Below are 16570 nucleotides of genomic sequence, written 5' to 3'. Positions count from 1 at the left end.
TCACTCATGGCAGGACCAAGCACCATCTGACCATCCCTGACAGGTCTGTCTAACCTGGTCTTAAAAATCTCCACTGATGGAGATTCCACAACCTCCCTAGGCAGTTTATTCCAGTGTTTAACCACCTTGACAGGAATTTTTTCCTAATGTCCCACCTAAACCTCCCTTGCTGCAATTTAAGCCCCTTGCTTCTTGTCCTATCCTCAGAGGCCAAGGAGAACAATTTTTCTTCCTCCTCCTTGCAACACCCTTTTAGGTATTTGAAAGCCGCTATCCTGTCCTCTCTCAGCCAGGGGCGGCCCGTGAGCCTAGGTAGACGCGGCGGTTGCCTAGAGCGCCATGGGCCCGGGGCACCCGATGATGACATCACAGCCATTGACAGCTGTGTAGGCAGGGGTGCCGATCACGCCTCCCGCCAGGGGCACCAGCTACCACGGCCGGCCTCGGGCCGCTCCTGCTCTCAGCCTTCTCTTTTCCAGACTAAACAAACCCAGTTAGTTCAGCCTTCTTTCTAGGCCAGGCTTTCTAGACCATTACTTAGGGCTGGCCTTACCATGAGGCAAACTGAGGCCAGACTGTGTGCGGGGGGGGGGGGGGGGGTGCCATTAGGACCCAGAGAATAGAGACCTTTCAAAGTTTTGACCCAAGCGAAGGGGCATGGGGGCGTCATTTGAGCTCCCCGCCTCAGATGCCAAAATGCTGTGGGCCGGTCCTGCCTTTACTCAATGTTGTTGCTCTTCTCTGGACTTTCTCCAGCGTGCCCACATCTCTCCCGAAATGTGGCGCCCAGATGGGACACAACGCTCCAGCTGAGGCCTAATCCTTGGGGCAGAATTACTTCTGGGGTCTTGCTCACCACACGCCCGTCCATGTTTGCATGGAGCAACAGCTGCAGGGGTGCCCCCACCGAGAGGCGCCATACGCAAGAACCCAAGAGCCCGCACCACCAGGACTGAGAAAGCCCGGAGGGGACAGACCTTAGCGGCACTAGGACCCAGGGGTGTCTGGCTGCCGATGAGCTAGGACCTCTCTCCCTGCCCAAACTCGCAATTAAAGTTTGCTGCAACTTTTGCCTTTGCAGAAAGACTCGCCCCAAACCGACCCCCAAGCCCCTCCGAGGGGCGCTTCCCCCTCCGGGTTTTGTAGCCTCCCGGGGGACACTCCCGGGCTGAATTTTGACACCCCCCCCCGAAATCCCGTAGCCAGCTCAGTGACCTCAGAGCCAGCCCCAAGCCCGCTTTACACGTTGACAACATTCCTGGCTGGGAAGCGAAACGCGAAGCTCCGGCCCCTCTGCAGGCGCCTCCCAGCCCCTTCTGCGCGGAGCTGCCTTTCTTTCCTCCCCCAGACCTCGAGCACCATGGCCCTGAGCTGCCTCGCTCTCCTCCTGGGCCTGCTGGGGGGCCCGGCGCTGGGGGATCCCGGCCCCCTGGAAGACGTGGTGATAGACAGATACTACATCCCGAAAATCTGCCTGCGAGAAGTCCAGATGGGGGATTTCATCCGCTACCACTACAACGGGACCTTTAAAGATGGCAAAAAGTTTGACTCCAGGTACAGGGCGTTTCTGTGTCACCTTGCACCCCTGGCTACTTTCGGGTCACAGCAGGGGTGGGGGTGGAGGGGGGGCTGCTACAGCCCCCCCCCTTCATTGTGCAGCTAGAGGATGCACTCTCCTTTGTCTTCCCCCAGCTGCTCTGAACGTTCTTTCCATGGGTTAAAATTCCATCTGGTCCCAATCATGGGCACGGTTCATTTTGCACGCCGGCTTTGCACAACGGCAGTGGAGCCCCAGCGCCGTTCTGCATGCCCGATGCTTTGCAAGCTGCGCGGGGCCGATTCACAAGGCAAGACAAACCGTGGTACGGCACATGCCCCCGGGCTGGGAGAGGCCAGGCGGGGCGCCTGCCACGGGGTGCTGCTGAACACGCCCCGGGGACCCGCCGGCTGCATGTAGACGTGTCATTCCTGTGGTGCCGTATTCGCCCCCGGGCAAACCCTCCCCGACCCGCCTCCCTGAGTTAGAGGGGAGGAAAAGCTTCGGGGCACATTTTTCAGGCACTGCCGTTCTGTATTGTGGGTCCGATTTGTTTTCTTGTTGGGCGATCTGTGTGGCCTGGCGTGCTCCAGCTGTTTCTCACGCCAACAGCCCTTTTTCCCAGGCCAGGCAGGCCTAAGTCCAGGGCAACTGCTTGACCAGGAAAGGACTGGTCAGGAGAGGAAGGGATTTGCAGGACTGGGTCCGAACTGAGGCCAGGCCCAAAAGGGGCCTGCTCGTTGGACTGTGCATGGCTGTGACGTAGGGATGGCTTAGAGCCCGCTTGGAGCTATGGCAGCTTTGGAGCAAGGTTTCTTTCCCACGGATCCCTTCTCCATCTCTGCGCGTTGGTCCCAGTTCTCCCTGGGCCCGCGTGGCCTTCCCTTCCCTCCCGCTGCTGGCTCCAGTGGTATTTCTCCTGGTGGACGCCAGTGGGAGCAAGAGGCAAATCAAGGCCAGGCCTGCAAAGGACGAAGACCGACTCTTCTATGCCCAGAATCGGGCCCGTTGCTTTTCAGAAGTGGCCGTAAAATGCATTGGGGAGTCGGCTCCCGTTGAAAATATTTCCAGTTGGGGCTTCTCGTCCCTGAAAGCCTGAGCAGGCAGGCGGCTCAATCAGCCATGCCGCAGCCACCGCTAGGAGTGAGTCTCACAGAGCAACGTGGCCCCGGGGAACCTTTCGGACTAGAATCATTCTTTGTTCTGATGGCTGCAGCAGGGGCCCCCTGAGAAGAGCTGAGCTGGCCGTTAAACGAAGCGAAGGATCTCGGCGCACTTGTAACGCGCTCGAATGGCCCCCGAGAGACTGGGTTTTAAGATGGAAAAATCAGAGTTATTTTCAGGTTATGGATGAGGCTTGGAGATTGGTCGTTAACCGCTCCGGGCAGCGTTGGAAACCTGGCCTATCTGCACGAGCTGGGAGCCACGGAGACGGCCAGCCAGTGCTTATCTGGGCATTTGGTCCCGGCTTAAACACTGCAAGTGGCTTCCACAAGCAAAGGGTCCATGCCGCGTCCACAGGCCTCTGAGTGTGTTAGGAATTACATAAAAACATATAGGGTGATGCTTACCAGTTAACCTTTTGCACCCCTAGTAGGAATGCAGCACCGGGGGGGGGAGGGTGCCAGTGCTCCTCCAGTCAATACAGGGTCTGCTTCTGCGGCAGAGATTGAGTTGCAAAAGAAATCTGCCCGGGAGCATATGTGGGATGCCATGTTCGTCCATACGCACCACCATGAAACGCATCACACGTGTGCCCTCCGCCCCTCCTTCCAAGAGCAAAAATACAGGATCCATTATCTGCAGACCATTATGGTCATCCCACAAGCCTATCATTTCGTGGGCCGGTTGCTTTAACCACAGAGACACATGGTCGCCTCGTGGGCTGAGCAACGGGACACAGGAGACCAGAATTCTCTTTGCTGCCAACTCCTTGGGTGAGTCCCATGGGCCAGCGTTTTCAGAAATGGCCTCTAATTTGGGGGGCCCAAGCTCCGGCTCTGTGGTTGGGAGGTGGGCAGCAACTTGGGCTCCTAGCTGCAGAAGCCCCCCAAATTAGAGACTTCTGAAAGCGTTGGGGCTTAGCCACTGTGTGTCTTGGTCGAGTCGTTGCCCCAGGAGAGGGGACACATGGAACATTTGTGGCTCTAATCCAGGGGCCGGGGGCTGCAGGGAGGCGGTGGGAGGCCTGGAGAGGCAGCACGGGCTACCCAATGCTGGGGGAAGCCCTAAGTCTCAGGGGCCAGATCCAGGCAACCCCAGGGCTGCGTCCGGTTCCCCATCCCTGTTCTAAACCCCTGATCTTCAGGGGGCAGATATGAAAACTCAGGGTGTTAATCACCAAAATAAACTACCCGACTGGCCAGGGCTGGGTGGGAATGTTGCTACTGTATTGTCTGGGCCCAGCCATGGGATTAGCTGGGCCGGTGAAGCCAAGGATCCTGGCGGCCTTGCAGGACCCCAGACAGCCAAGGCCAGGAGACGAGGGCCACGTAACATGTCTGTCTCCGTTCCTCCCCAGCTACGACAGAGGCGCCACGGTGGCGGGCGTGGTGGGGGTCGGCCGGCTGATCACCGGCATGGACCGCGGCCTGCAGGGCATGTGCGTTAACGAACGGCGCCACCTGATTGTCCCTCCCCACCTGGGCTACGGCAGCATCGGCGTCGGTAAGGGGAGGAGGCGTCGAGGGCCAGGGCCCCACCCAGCAATCCAGGGGGGTTTTCTGGTGCGCTGGGCCCATGCTCCTGCAGGGTTCTGCCTCCGGCATGGCTGGCCACGCTCCTCTCCCTGGGGAAAATGGGGGAGGCAGAAAGGCCCCAAGGATGGAGTGGGGGTGCCTTGTTACACCGTCCACATGCTCTCAAGCCCCTCCCATCTGCGCACCTAAGAACTTGGCCTCCCCCACCTCCACGAGCTTCGCAGGGCTCCGTGGGCGGCTCTCCCCTGGATGAGTGCATGCCAGCACCAGGGACCCCCCCTTGGTGATGTACTGACATGGAGAGAGCTCTGGCTGCCTCCGTCTCTGAGCTGCAGAGCCACCCGCTGGGTGGGGCTGGGCTGGCACAAGCCACGGGCGGGTGGGCAGCAGCTGGGACCACAAGGAGGAGAAAAGGCCCCGAGTCGAGCGCAGAGATCGCCTGGCTCCCTCCTGAAGTTTATAATAGGGTGCAGTGGGTGGGCGGAGCTACTCCCAAGTGCCAGCCAATGAGCATTGTGTAAAATAACCAGACAGGGCCGTAGGCACAATCAGCTGGAATTATTCATCCTGTGAAGGCTGCAAACCTTCCCCCAATCCAACACCCCCCCCACCACCATGCATGCTGCCGGCACAGCATCACGTACCGCCACCCCGGGTCTCCTGCCAGTGGTTCCAAGTTCCACAAGGTCACGGATGGTCCCACTGTCACATCCCGGGAGCAGAATGGCCAGGCTGACTTCAGACAGACCAGGATCCACCTCCCAGTCCTTTCCCCTGGGGGCAGCCCCATTCCTCCTTGTTGGGGGGCGACCCAGCTGCCACAGGCAGCCCGGAGGTGAACAAAGCCGTCTCTGAGCACTAGGCCAGTGTTTCTCAACCTTATTTTATAAAGCACCCTTTAAAAAAAATTAAAAGTAACCCCAGTACCTACAGTTTTCAGATACACAATTTTTTTGCCAACCATTGCAACACATTTGTTTAAACAACTTAATTGTAGCCAGGCAGGTGATTACATTTTTGGGTGTAAAAAGTACAAAAATAATAAAACGCTGTAAAACTTAAAACAAAAATTCAGCTTTCTCCAAATTTCAGTTGAGCTGACGTACCCCCCGGACTTTTCTTGAGTACCACCGGTTGAGAAACACTGCACTAGGCTGCCTGAGCCCTGGGAGAAGGGCTAATCAATTAATAATCATTCATTTCAAGCTGATAAATAATCAGTACAGCAAATCCCCGAGCCCCCCCTTACCGGGAAAAGCAGCAGAGAAGCAAGGTGTTGAATCAAGGCAGTGCCCTACCGCCCTGGAGCGCACTGGTTCCCAGTCCTGGCGTGCTCTGTTGGACCATGGGAGGCTGGTTCATCTGAAGAGAAAATCCGGCACCTGGCATTTTGGGCAGCCCATGCCTTGGGGTGTGGCAGCCTCTTCTCTGCTCAAAGTGACCACATGTGGTCAAGTGTCAGCCCCCGTGTCTAAGTCCATCATCTCCCGTCTGTGGCAGACGCCTGGTATCTCTTCATGGGAGCAACCATGGCCGGGGGAGGGAGGTCAAAGCTGCCTTCTCCTAGCCCAGTGGTTCTCCAAGGGCGGTCCACTACCATCTTGCAGGTGGGTCTCGGGCTCGGGGCTCGACCCTCCCCTGCAGCAGGGAACGTGCGCTGGCGCTCCAGCCCCGTGTAACCCTCCCCCGCCCCCGCAGGATTAGAGCGCCAGCGCTGGCTTCCCGTTGCGAGAGGGGGGTGAGCCTCGCGGGTCGGATCCTGCTTGTGGTGGGAGGAAGCAGCTTCATAGGCTGCTGCTCCCCTTCCTCCCGGCTGGGGGAACAACAGCGCGGAAAAACGCTCACCTGGAGGCGTTCCCTGCTGCTCCCATTGGCCAGGATTCTGGCCAATGGGAGCAGTGGGGGCAGTGCTTGGGAGTGGCAGGAGGCGCAGAGCCAGGTAAGCGCCTCCCCTCCTCCCCAGACATCCTGCTCCTTCAAAGACCCCCCCCCCCTTTCAGCCTGCTCCTGCACCCTCTTTCCCGCAGAACCCCCCCCCAGCCCAGCCTGCTCTTGCATCCATTTTGCTGTCATGGGGGGCTGGCTGGTGGTCTGCGGAAGGATCTATGTCGAGCAGGATGGGCTGCAGGCCAAAAAGTTTGAGAACTACTGTCCTAGCAGAGCGTATGAACAGCTATTGCAAACGGAGCCGGGGAGGGGAGCAGCAGAGCTGGGGCAGGGGAGGGGGAGCTGGCGGGTGGATTTCGAGGCACTGAAGCAAACAGCCGAGCCGGGAGGCCGCTCCCCTCGCTCTGACACTTCGCACGGCTGAGCCTTCCCGCTCCTTGTCCCCCGCCCGCAGCTGGCATGATCCCCCCCGACGCCACCTTGTATTTTGACGTCATCATGCTGGACATCTGGAACAAAGAGGACAAGCTGCAGATCACCACCTTGCATAAGCCGGAGCGCTGCAACCGCACGGTGGAGGACTCGGACTTCGTCCGGTACCACTACAACGGCACGCTCCTGGACGGGACCCACTTCGACTCCAGGTACCCGGGAGCCAAGGGGGGGACTAGGGATGTTAATGTCGGTTGACTGACTAGTCAAGTAATCGACTATTCCAGTGTTTCTCAACCAGTACCCTTAGGGGGACTCGAGAGAAGTCGGGGGGGGGGGGAGAAAGGGGAGTCCGTCCACACAACTGAAATGTGGAGAAAACTGAATTTTTGTTTTAAGTCTTACAGCGCTTTCTTATTTTTGTCCTTTTTACACCCAAAACTTTCACCGCCCGCCTGGCTACAATTAAGCTGTTTAAACAAATGTGTGGCAATGCTAGAAAAAATGGTGTGCGTCTGAAAACTGTAGGTACTGGGGGTACTTGTGGCTTTTTTTAAAGGGGTACTTTATAAAAAAAGGTTGAGAAACACTAGACTGTTCTATAGTCCCTGGGGGCAGGGCTGGCAGCCAGTGTATCAGAGGCAGCAATGCGGGGTGCCAGGCGGGAGCTGGTCCATGAGGGGAGCCAATTTAAAAACCAGCTCCCCTTGTGGACCGGCTCCTTGTCGCCCAATGCTGCTGCTTCTGATACAGAGGCAGCAGCACATGGTGGCAGCAGCCCCTGTCTAAGGGGGGGTCTGAGCTCCTGGACCTGAGCCGGGCTGCCTGTCTGCCTCCTAATACACTTTAAATGCAGAGCCTCAGCCGGAGTAGGTTCTGGACCCGGCATGAGCCAGAACTGAGTCGGGCTGCTGGCCAGCCTGCTAAAAAATATACTGGCAAGGGGGAAGGGAAATGCGTGTCGTCTGTAGCATTAACCTAGAAGCTTTTGCTTATCGATTAATCGGTCAGTTGACTACACTTACATCCCCATGACGGACGTCAGCTCGGGTACCCCCTGCCTCGCTGCACAGAGTGGGGGTACCAGTGGGGCCAGCTTTACCTGTGCCCTGCCCCTCCCCCAGTCCATCTCACCTGACTATGGGGGGGCCCGGCTGGGCCAGGCGTGAGTTCCTGCTCCCTGTGGGGGAAGGGGGAGCCGCTTCTGCCCCGGAGTGACTCTTCCCTGGTCTCTTGCCCGTTCTGTGCCCGTTGCTAGTTACGGCAAGGAGAGCACGTACGACACCTACGTGGGCACAGGCTGGCTGATCAAGGGCATGGACCAGGGGTTGCTGGGGATGTGCGCGGGGGAGAAGAGGAAGATTGTCATCCCACCGTTCCTGGCCTACGGCGAGAAGGGCTACGGTGAGTCAGGGAGCCCCCGGCCCGGGCTGGTGGGTGTCCCCGGAGCCGGGGTTGGCACACGGCCTGGACGGCCCTGCCCTGAGGGGAACCAGCCAAGGGGCCAAAGGCAGAGCCAGGACTGAGCCCTGCCAACTCCCCAGGCGAGGAAACGGCCAAGCAGGGCCCAGCCGGGCTTGGGCAGAGGATGGGGAGCGGGGGAGCTTTGGCACTGGCCGGGAAGCCCAGGGACTGAGGAAACCCCGGGAGGAGAGGGGAGAAAGGGACAGGAGCGGATGGGGAACCAGATGGCTGGGGTGGGCGTCTGACCCCGCACAGCCTAGCGTCCTGCCGCCTGCCAAGCCAGCGGAGAAAGCCGAGCCCAAGCCCCGGGCAGCAGGTCTGAGCCACCCGGCCTTGGCCCCGTTTTCCGGCAGAATTCAGGCAGGTCCAGGCAGGAAGGTCTGAGCCAGCTGGGGCTGAGAGTCGGGGAGGGGTGGGCGATGGGACCCTCCCCAGCAGTGGATCGCTCCGGGGCAGCTCTGAGGTCAGCCACCGCCTGGGGCAAGGCGCCCACTCCACCCGGCGGCCGCCTCGTGCCGTTGAGCACAGAGCTGCTGCCACCGCCGATGACAGCGGCCGGTGTTCCCTGTTAGGTGGGCGCTTGTGTGGCCGCTCAGGAGCGATTCAGAGGCTGCCCCGGCGAGGTTTTCTGGTGGTGGTGCCCTTTCCTCCGTGTCTTGCTGCACACAAAAATGTATTCCGCACATGCATGGGAAACGATTAGCGGGAGCAGCCACCTGCTGCCCTGTGCCGCAATCCGCACGGAGCCAGAGCCGGGCAGGCTGGGCTTGGCCGGCTCCGGAGGCCTCACCTCTGCAAAGCGGGGTGTGTGACTGCCACGAGGCCACCCCAGCCCTGAGGAGGGTGCTGCTCCCCCCGCGGAGTCTGCTTGGGCACGACCCCCCTTCCCTCCTCCCCGCCAGGCACGGTGATCCCGCCCCAGGCCTCCTTGGTGTTCGACGTGCTGCTGGTGGACCTGCACAACCCCAAGGACGGCATCTCCCTGGAGCACTTGGAGCTGCCGGGGTCCTGCAAGCGCAAGGCCGTGACCGGCGACTTCGTCCGCTACCACTACAACGGCACCCTGATGGACGGGACGCTCTTTGACTCCAGGTACCGGCCACGGGCGGGGCCTATGGACGAGTGCAGGACTCGCCCTTTGTGCCCGGGGCTCAGCATCCCTGCTTTGTCCCGTGATGCCAGGCAGCAGTAGTCCAGTCATCCCTCCCCCCCCCTCATGGCCCTAGTGGGGTGGGGATGCCGGCCGGGCTGGAGGGGCCAGGGCTGGTCTGTGGGGTGGGGATCCCGGCTGGGCTGGAGGGGGCTGGGCTGTGGGGTGGGGATCCCGGCTGGGCTGGAGGGGGCTGGGCTGTGGGGTGGGGATCCCGGCTGGGTTGGAGGGGGCTGGGCTGGGTAGCTGGGCTGTGGGGTGGGGATCCCGGCTGGGCTGGAGGGGTCTGGGCCGAACTGGAAGGGCCAGGGCTGGGCTGGGCGGGGATGCCAACCGGGCTGGAGGGGCCTGGGCCGGGCTGCAGGGTGGGGCTGGGGGGCTGAGCTGCGGGGTAGGGATGCTGGCCGGACTGGAGGGGCCAGGGCTGGGCTGGGGAGCCAGGCTGTGGGTTGGGGATCCCAGCTGGGCTGGAGGGGTCTGGGCTGAGCTGCGGGGTGGGGATGCTGGCCAGGCTGGAAGGACCTGGGCCGGGCGGCGGGGTGGGGCCGGGGGCCGGACTGGAGGGACCTGGGCCGGGCTGCGGGGTGGGGCTGGGGGGCCGGGCTGCAGGGTGGGGACGTCGGCCAGGCCGGAGGGACCTGGGCCGGGCTGCGGGGTAGGGCTGGGGGGCCGGGCTGTGGGGTGGGGACGTCGGCCAGGCCGGAGGGGCCTGGTCCGGGCTGTGGGGTGGGGCCGGGGGGGACAGACCGAACGTATCCCGCCGCGCTCCCCTTGTTCGGTGCTCCTGTGACCTGGCGCCGCCACGTTCGCTGCAGCTACTCCCGCAATCACACCTACGACACCTACATCGGGAAGGGCTACGTCATCCCCGGCATGGACCAGGGCCTGCAGGGCGTCTGCGTCGGAGAGAAGAGACGGATCGTCGTCCCGCCGCACTTGGGCTACGGGGAGACTGGAGCCGGTAGGGGGGCCCACGGGGCGGAGCAGCCCTGGGACGGGGGGAGGCGGAGCTCGCACATGCTCAGCAATGCCCTGCCCTTCCCCGCTACCCAGGCCCTCCTCTCCTGCGTCGCTTCCCGCGTCCCTGACGGGAGTGGGCGGGATTTGCCCACCCGACGGGAGCCAGCCCTGCCCTGAGCCGCCCGGCTGGAGCTGCCCCAGGCGGTGAATTCAGGCTGAGCCTCCGAATAAGACGGGGGGGCCCTGCCTCCCGCAGGGAAAGGCGCAGAGCCCCCACCTCAGTGGTGGGTTTGTCAGGCTCGGGGCAGGGCCCAGCTTAGGGGGATGTCTCTTGGGCTGGGCAGGAGGGGGGGGGGCCAGGATTAGCACCACGGGGACCCTGGCCAGGAGCAGGCAAAATCCAGCCCATGGGCTAGATCTGGCCCAGTGGCACCCTCAGGCAGGCTCCGTGGGTCCGCCGTGGCCCCACATGCTGCTCTCAGCAGCTGGCGGCAGGGGCCAGCGTGCGTATGTCTGAGCGGCCTGCGCCTCTTGGGGGGAGGAGGGGTTCCACGCACTGCCCCGCCCCCAGCACCCTCCTCGCAGCCTCCCATTGGCCAGAAGCTGGCCAATGAGAGCCCAGGGGCAGTGCTTGCAGGCGTGTGCAGCACACGGAGACCTGCTCCTCCTCTCCCCACGAGACGTGGGACCCCCCCCCCACCGCCCCGCCCCGCGGCTCTGCCCTCTCTGGCTCTCCCCAGCTCCTCACCCTTCTCATCCAGGGAACAAGATCCCCGGCTCGGCCGTTCTCGTCTTCGACATCCACGTCATCGACTTCCACAACCCCGCCGACACGGTGGAGATCGAGACCCTGTACCGGCCCGAGGGCTGCAACGTCACCACCCAGGACCGCGACTTCGTCCGCTACCACTACAACTGCTCGCTGCTGGACGGCACCAAGCTCTTCTCCTCGTGAGCACGCTTCCGCCCCCCCCAGCTAAATCCCAGCCCGCTGGGTGGTGCTGCTTGTGGGGTAGCCCGTTAGCTCTGCAGAGCTGAGCAGGGTGGGGTTGAGACACAGGAGGCGGCCGAACTCAGGGGACTGTGGCTGGGGGCTGCCCGGGGGTCCGATCACGAGCACTGGTCAATCCTCGGATCCTCAGGCAGAATCCCCTCGGTACAGGTTGGGGGGAAGGCATGAGGCAGGTTCCCGAGGGTGGGAGCTGTGCAGCCCCCCGTCACCTCTCATCAGCCCCCCGTCTGCGTTGCCCCCGGCAGGCACGACTACGAGCACCCGCAGGAAGCGACGCTGGGCACCAGCAAGGTGATCGAGGGGCTGAATACCGGCCTCTTGCACATGTGCGTGGGCGAGAAACGGGTGATCGTCATCCCCCCGCACCTGGGGCACGGCGAGAACGGAGGTGAGGCGGGGGGGCTGCCAGTCTTGCAGCGGCCCAGGGCAACCTGGTTTCCTTTGGGTGTTAACCCCCAAGCTGGGGGGCGCTGCCCCGGCTGGTATGTTCAGAGGCTCTTTCTCGCACGTCGCACCGTGGTGCAAAGGCACAGTGGTGCATCAGAGCACACAAGGGACCGGTGACATGTCCCCCCCCCCACTTGCCTTTCAGCCCGGGGCGTGCCGGGCAGTGCCGTGCTGCGGTTCGAGTTGGAGCTGCTCTCCAGGGAGGAAGGGGTCCCGGAAGGCTACCTGTTCATCTGGCACGGGGACCCGCCCGCAAACCTGTATGAGGACATGGACCTGAACAAGGATGGCGAGATCCCGCCTGAGGAGGTGCACAGGGAGCACGGGATCCCAGCCGACGCTTCGGCTCGCGGGGGGAGGGATCGGAATGAGGGTACCCAGCCCCGGAAGCCGTCTCGGATCCCATGAGCCGCTCAGCTTGGGCTTTTCCAAAGGCGATGGGCTGGGGCCAGTTAGGCTACCTGCAGCACTTGTGCGATGTGCCCGGAGCTACGGCAAAGCTGTGAGGAGCACACACTTGTTGGGTGGAGGGTGATGGTGGCAGTCCCAGGCGCTTGTGCGGACACTCAGGAGAGATCCCCATCCTGCCCAGCTGATTAGCACTGGGCCCACAGCTAGATTTTCTGTTTCTACTGGTGGTGCCCATTCACAAATGCCTTGTGCGCAGAAAAAAATTATTCCGCACATGCATGGAAAAAATTCACACATGGATGGAAACAATTAGAGGGAATACTGGTCCTAGGGATTCCGTCTGAGGCTAGCCCAGCACTCCTGCCAGCTAACACAAAAGGCCCAGCCATGAAGGGGGCAAGTTCGGACTCTGAGCAACCTGCTGCTAGGACTAGGGTTGCCAGATGCTTTCACCAAAAATCCCAAATATGGCAGGAAAAAAATTGGTTGAGGGAGGAAAAAAAAAAAAAAAGTTGCTGCACCTTTAAAAATCACCTCGCTCACCCCACCCCCAACAAACGTGGCAGGGGAAGAACGTTCCCCCCCCCCCCCCCCCCAGCCCTCTGTCCAAGAAAAACAGAAAATACCAGACGTGGGGTTTCTTTTACCAGCCAGGGGCCACGAATACCTGACTGTCTGTCAAACCTAGCTGGGACATGCCCAGGGGTCCAGCTGTGCAGCATAGAGACCTGTGCCATGTGGCATGCTGGGAAACAGGCCAGTTAGCACAGCAACTGGAATGGGCCTGGTTGGAGGCTGAGGAGAGGCATGGGGGGGGGGATGTACTCACGCTGGGTCCCTGCCCAGGGAGCGTTAGGAGCGCTGCCGCACAGGGAGCCTGGAGGGGAGCTCCCTCCCCTTGCTACCGTGCCGCCTGCCCGCCCTGTCTGGCCATTGCCCCACTGCCCAGGCTCAGCTTAGTCTCCACTCTCCCTGCTGCAGTTCTCCACTTTCATCAAGGCCCAGATGGCCGAGGGGAAGGGGCGGCTCATGCCCAGCTCGGACCCGGAGATGGTTCTGGCCGACATGTTCCGGAACCAGGACCGCAACCAGGATGGGAAAATCACCGCCGAGGAGCTGAAGCTGAAGTCAGACGAAGATCGGGAGCGAATCCACGAGGAGCTCTGAGGAGCGGCCGGGCGCGTCGCCTCCTGCCTGAGAGACAGCTTTGCTTCTTGTCCTTTCCTACTTTGGGGTGGGCAGCTCCCCCAACCCCCACAGGGCCCGGGGCCCGGAGAAGCCAGCTCAGGAAAATTGGGTGCCAACCCCTTTGCAGAGCGAGGTTGTCTGGGATTTGTGGGGTTTTTTTTTTTGTTTTTTTTTTTACTATTTAAGGGTTTCATTGGGAGTGTTTTTAACAAGCCAGCAGGGGAAAAAATTCTATGTAACAAATCCAGGTCAGAGAGGCCCAAGTCCTTAGTTCATCACGCCCCACACAGGCAGATCCTAGACACTAGACTCCCCCCGCCCTCATGCTATTTCCTAGGACTCCTACCCACACCCCGGGCCCGAAGGCCATAAGAGAGGGGTGGGGAACCTTTCTTGGGTGGGGGGACTGCTGACCCACAGAAAAATCAGGCAGGGACCACCCACAAATGAGCAGCACACAAGTGACATGGCCCCCAACTGAGGAGAAAGATGCTCTCCACATTCCCCTTACACACCAGAGCCTGGGGGGGCCTAGCCTAGTAGACTGTGCGCTCCAGCAGTGGGGCAGCAGGGGCTCCCCAAGGCTGGGGGGGCCCCTGAGCCTCAGGGGCCAGATCCAGCCAAGCCGGGGACCACATCCAGCCCCTGGGCCTGAGGTCCCCCACCCCTGCTGTGGGGGTTCCACAGGAGTAATTGACACCCCCCCCCCAACTGCCCAGGAGTTGTATCCGGCAGCTCGTAGTCCAGAACTCCAAGGCTTTTCCTTCTCTGGGCTTTCAGCCGCGTAGCTGCGGCTTTGCGCTCTGCCTTTGCCTCCTGCAGAGACAGGCCCACCCAGCCGGCCTGCGCGCAGGGCAGGCTGCAGTTCTAGCACGTTGCCTGCCTCGGCCAGGGTGGGGGCTGCAGCTGCAGCCCCTGGCTGTGGACACCTCTGAACGCACCTGCCGCAGCCCAGAACTGGGTGGATCCCAGCTGCACCCACCCCAGCTGCTCTCTCCAGCGACAGGGCACTGGGGAGGTTTCCTGGAAGTTGGTGGCATTCCCCCCCCCCCCCTCCAGAGACCCCCATGTCAGAGCCAGGAGCGCCGGGCCGGTTGTGAACTAGACTCCATAGCACGCCGACGTCTGCACTCCCTCCCCTCGCGGCAGCCCTGGCCCTTCGCTCCCCTCGCGAACATTTCAGCCGCGCTGCTCTTGAGCTGCCAGGTCGCTTTCCGGCGCGGCACCAGACTGCCCTGCGGCTTCCGGCGAGGGCATCCTGCTGCCACAAATTCAAAGTGGTCCCTTGACTTTGGCATCAACGAGAGCGTTGCCTGGAAGGAGCCGGGGCCCTGGGCCCTCGTGGATCCTTTTACTCCCATAACCATGGGCCTAGGGAGCTGGGGGCTTTTCCAGAGGCAAGGGAAAAAGCATTTTTTTTAATGCAATGCCCTTTTCTATCCCTGGCCCCGGCTCCCGCACCAGGTTGAATTGGGCCAGGAAGGAAAGCCACGGCCCCCTTCTCCAAACTGATGGGTAGTTTTAAGCCCAGGGATATTTGGGGGCTTGAACTCTCGCCCCCGCAAGGGGCCTGATTTTACGTAGCTCAGTCTTTCCTGGGGGTGAGGCCCCCCTCAAAGCACTAGTCGGTGTCGAAAATCCAGGGCTCAAAAAATGCTCACAGCTGGGCTACGTACCCAGGGGCTGATGTTCAGTTTCTGGGTATCCCAATGCCAGCGCGAGTCAGGCTTGCTCCATCCCACTGGGAAAGAGCGCACGACTCGTGAGATGTGTAACTAATTCAGGGCAGGGAGGAGACACTGGCCAACATTTGTAGCAGGCACCAGCTTCAGTCTCCCACGTTCACAAATTTTGGCCAGGGTCCCCGCCGCCCCTCCCCCGGTCTCCCTGGTTTTAAAGGTTTGTGTAACCAAGATCACGGCTTGGCAGACCCGAGGGTCTGTCCCCGCGACCGGGCAAGGATAAAAGGTCGGACGTGCAAGGACAAACTGATGTTCAGGTTCAAACCACCCGAGAACAGTTTCTGCCTTGCACCAAATAAACGGATTTCAGTTGGTTTCCAATGACTCGGCTTCATGGCACGTTATTTTGGGAGGAAACGTTGCTTGTGCAGGCCCACCCTGCGGCATGACAAGAGGACCCCACGCACGTATGTGTGTTCCAGTGGGGGGAGCGGTGGAGGAGCTGGCTGAAGAAACCTTCTCTCGGCTTCTTGTATTGGCAGCACTGGGGTTGGAAAACAAGCCATCTTCTTCAGTGACTCCTGCCCGTCTGCAGACACCCCAACTCAGAAGAAGAGAGAGAATCACAGAACACTAGAACTGGAAGGGACCTCAAGAGGTCAAGTCCAGTCCCCTGTTCTTGTGGCAGGACCAAGCATGCTCTAGATCAGGGGTTCCCAACCTTTTTGGGTCCCCATACTCCCTATTCAATATGAAAGGAAAAAAATTCTAGACTCTAGAATCCACAACTTTTTTCACTAACACTACGGCTGTGTCTAGACTGGCCAGTTTTTCTGGAAAAACAGCCACTTTTCCGGAAAAACTTGCCAGCTGTCTACATTGGCCGCTTGAATTTCCGTAAAAGCACTGACTTCCTACTGTAAGAAATCAGTGCTTTCTGCGGAAATACTATGCTGCTCCCATTCGGGCCAGTGTAGACAGCTGAGATTTGTTTTGCGCAAAAAAGCCCCGATTGCAAAAATGGCGATCGGGGCTTTTTTGCGCAAAAGCGCGTCTAGATTGGCCAGGGATGCTTTTCCGCAAAAAGTACTTTTGCGGAAAAGCGTCCGTGCCAATCTAGACGCTCTTTTCCAAACATGCTTTTAACGGAAAACTTTTCCATTAAAAGCATTTCCGGAAAATCATGCCAAGTCTAGACGTAGCCTCCTAGTTTTGGAATATTTCAATTCGGATAATCTAGTTATTTACCAAATATTCCCCGTACTCCCTTGACAAGCTTCTCGTACCTCCTGGGGGTACGTGTACCCCAGGTTGAGAACCCTGGTCTAGATGATCTCTGACAGGTGTCTGTCTAAATATCTCCAGTGATGGAGATTCCACAACCTCCCTAGGCAATTTATTCCAGGAAGTTTTTCCTGATGTCCAACCTAACCCTCCCTTGCTGCAGTTTAAGCCCATTGCTTCTTGTCCTGTCATCAGAGGCCAAGGAGAACAATTTTTCTCCCTTCTCCTTGCAACACCCTTTTAGATACTTGAAAACCGCTATCATGTCCCCTCTCAGTCTTCTCTTTTCTAAACTAACAAGCCCAATTCTTACAGCCTTGCGTCACAGCTCATGTTCTCTAGACCTTTCATCATTTTTGTTGCTCTTCTCTGGACCTTCTCCAAATCTTTCTTGAAATGTGATGCCCAGAACTGGAC

At 60.2% G+C, this 16570-nt stretch overlaps 1 protein-coding gene across 1 annotated transcript; it reads left to right on the top strand.

Moving 5' to 3' along the window:
• The first annotated feature begins 1135 nt into the window (after positions 1–1135).
• FKBP10 (FKBP prolyl isomerase 10) lies at positions 1136–15253 on the top strand. Its single transcript, XM_075911666.1, has 10 exons — positions 1136–1554; positions 4059–4204; positions 6578–6767; positions 7814–7959; positions 8922–9111; positions 9985–10130; positions 10891–11080; positions 11387–11529; positions 11734–11897; positions 12981–15253. The coding sequence occupies exons 1-10, from the start codon at positions 1361–1363 to the stop codon at positions 13164–13166; spliced, it is 1695 nt and encodes a 564-aa protein (XP_075767781.1). The 5' UTR covers positions 1136–1360; the 3' UTR covers positions 13167–15253.
• Positions 15254–16570: the final 1317 nt, after the last annotated feature.

The sequence above is a fragment of the Pelodiscus sinensis genome, chromosome 29 (genome assembly GCF_049634645.1).
Source record: "Pelodiscus sinensis isolate JC-2024 chromosome 29, ASM4963464v1, whole genome shotgun sequence".
In the NCBI taxonomy this organism is placed as follows: Eukaryota; Metazoa; Chordata; order Testudines; family Trionychidae; genus Pelodiscus; species Pelodiscus sinensis.
The sequence above is the reverse complement of the archived record's forward strand: the minus strand, read 5'-3'. Positions and strand labels throughout refer to the sequence as shown.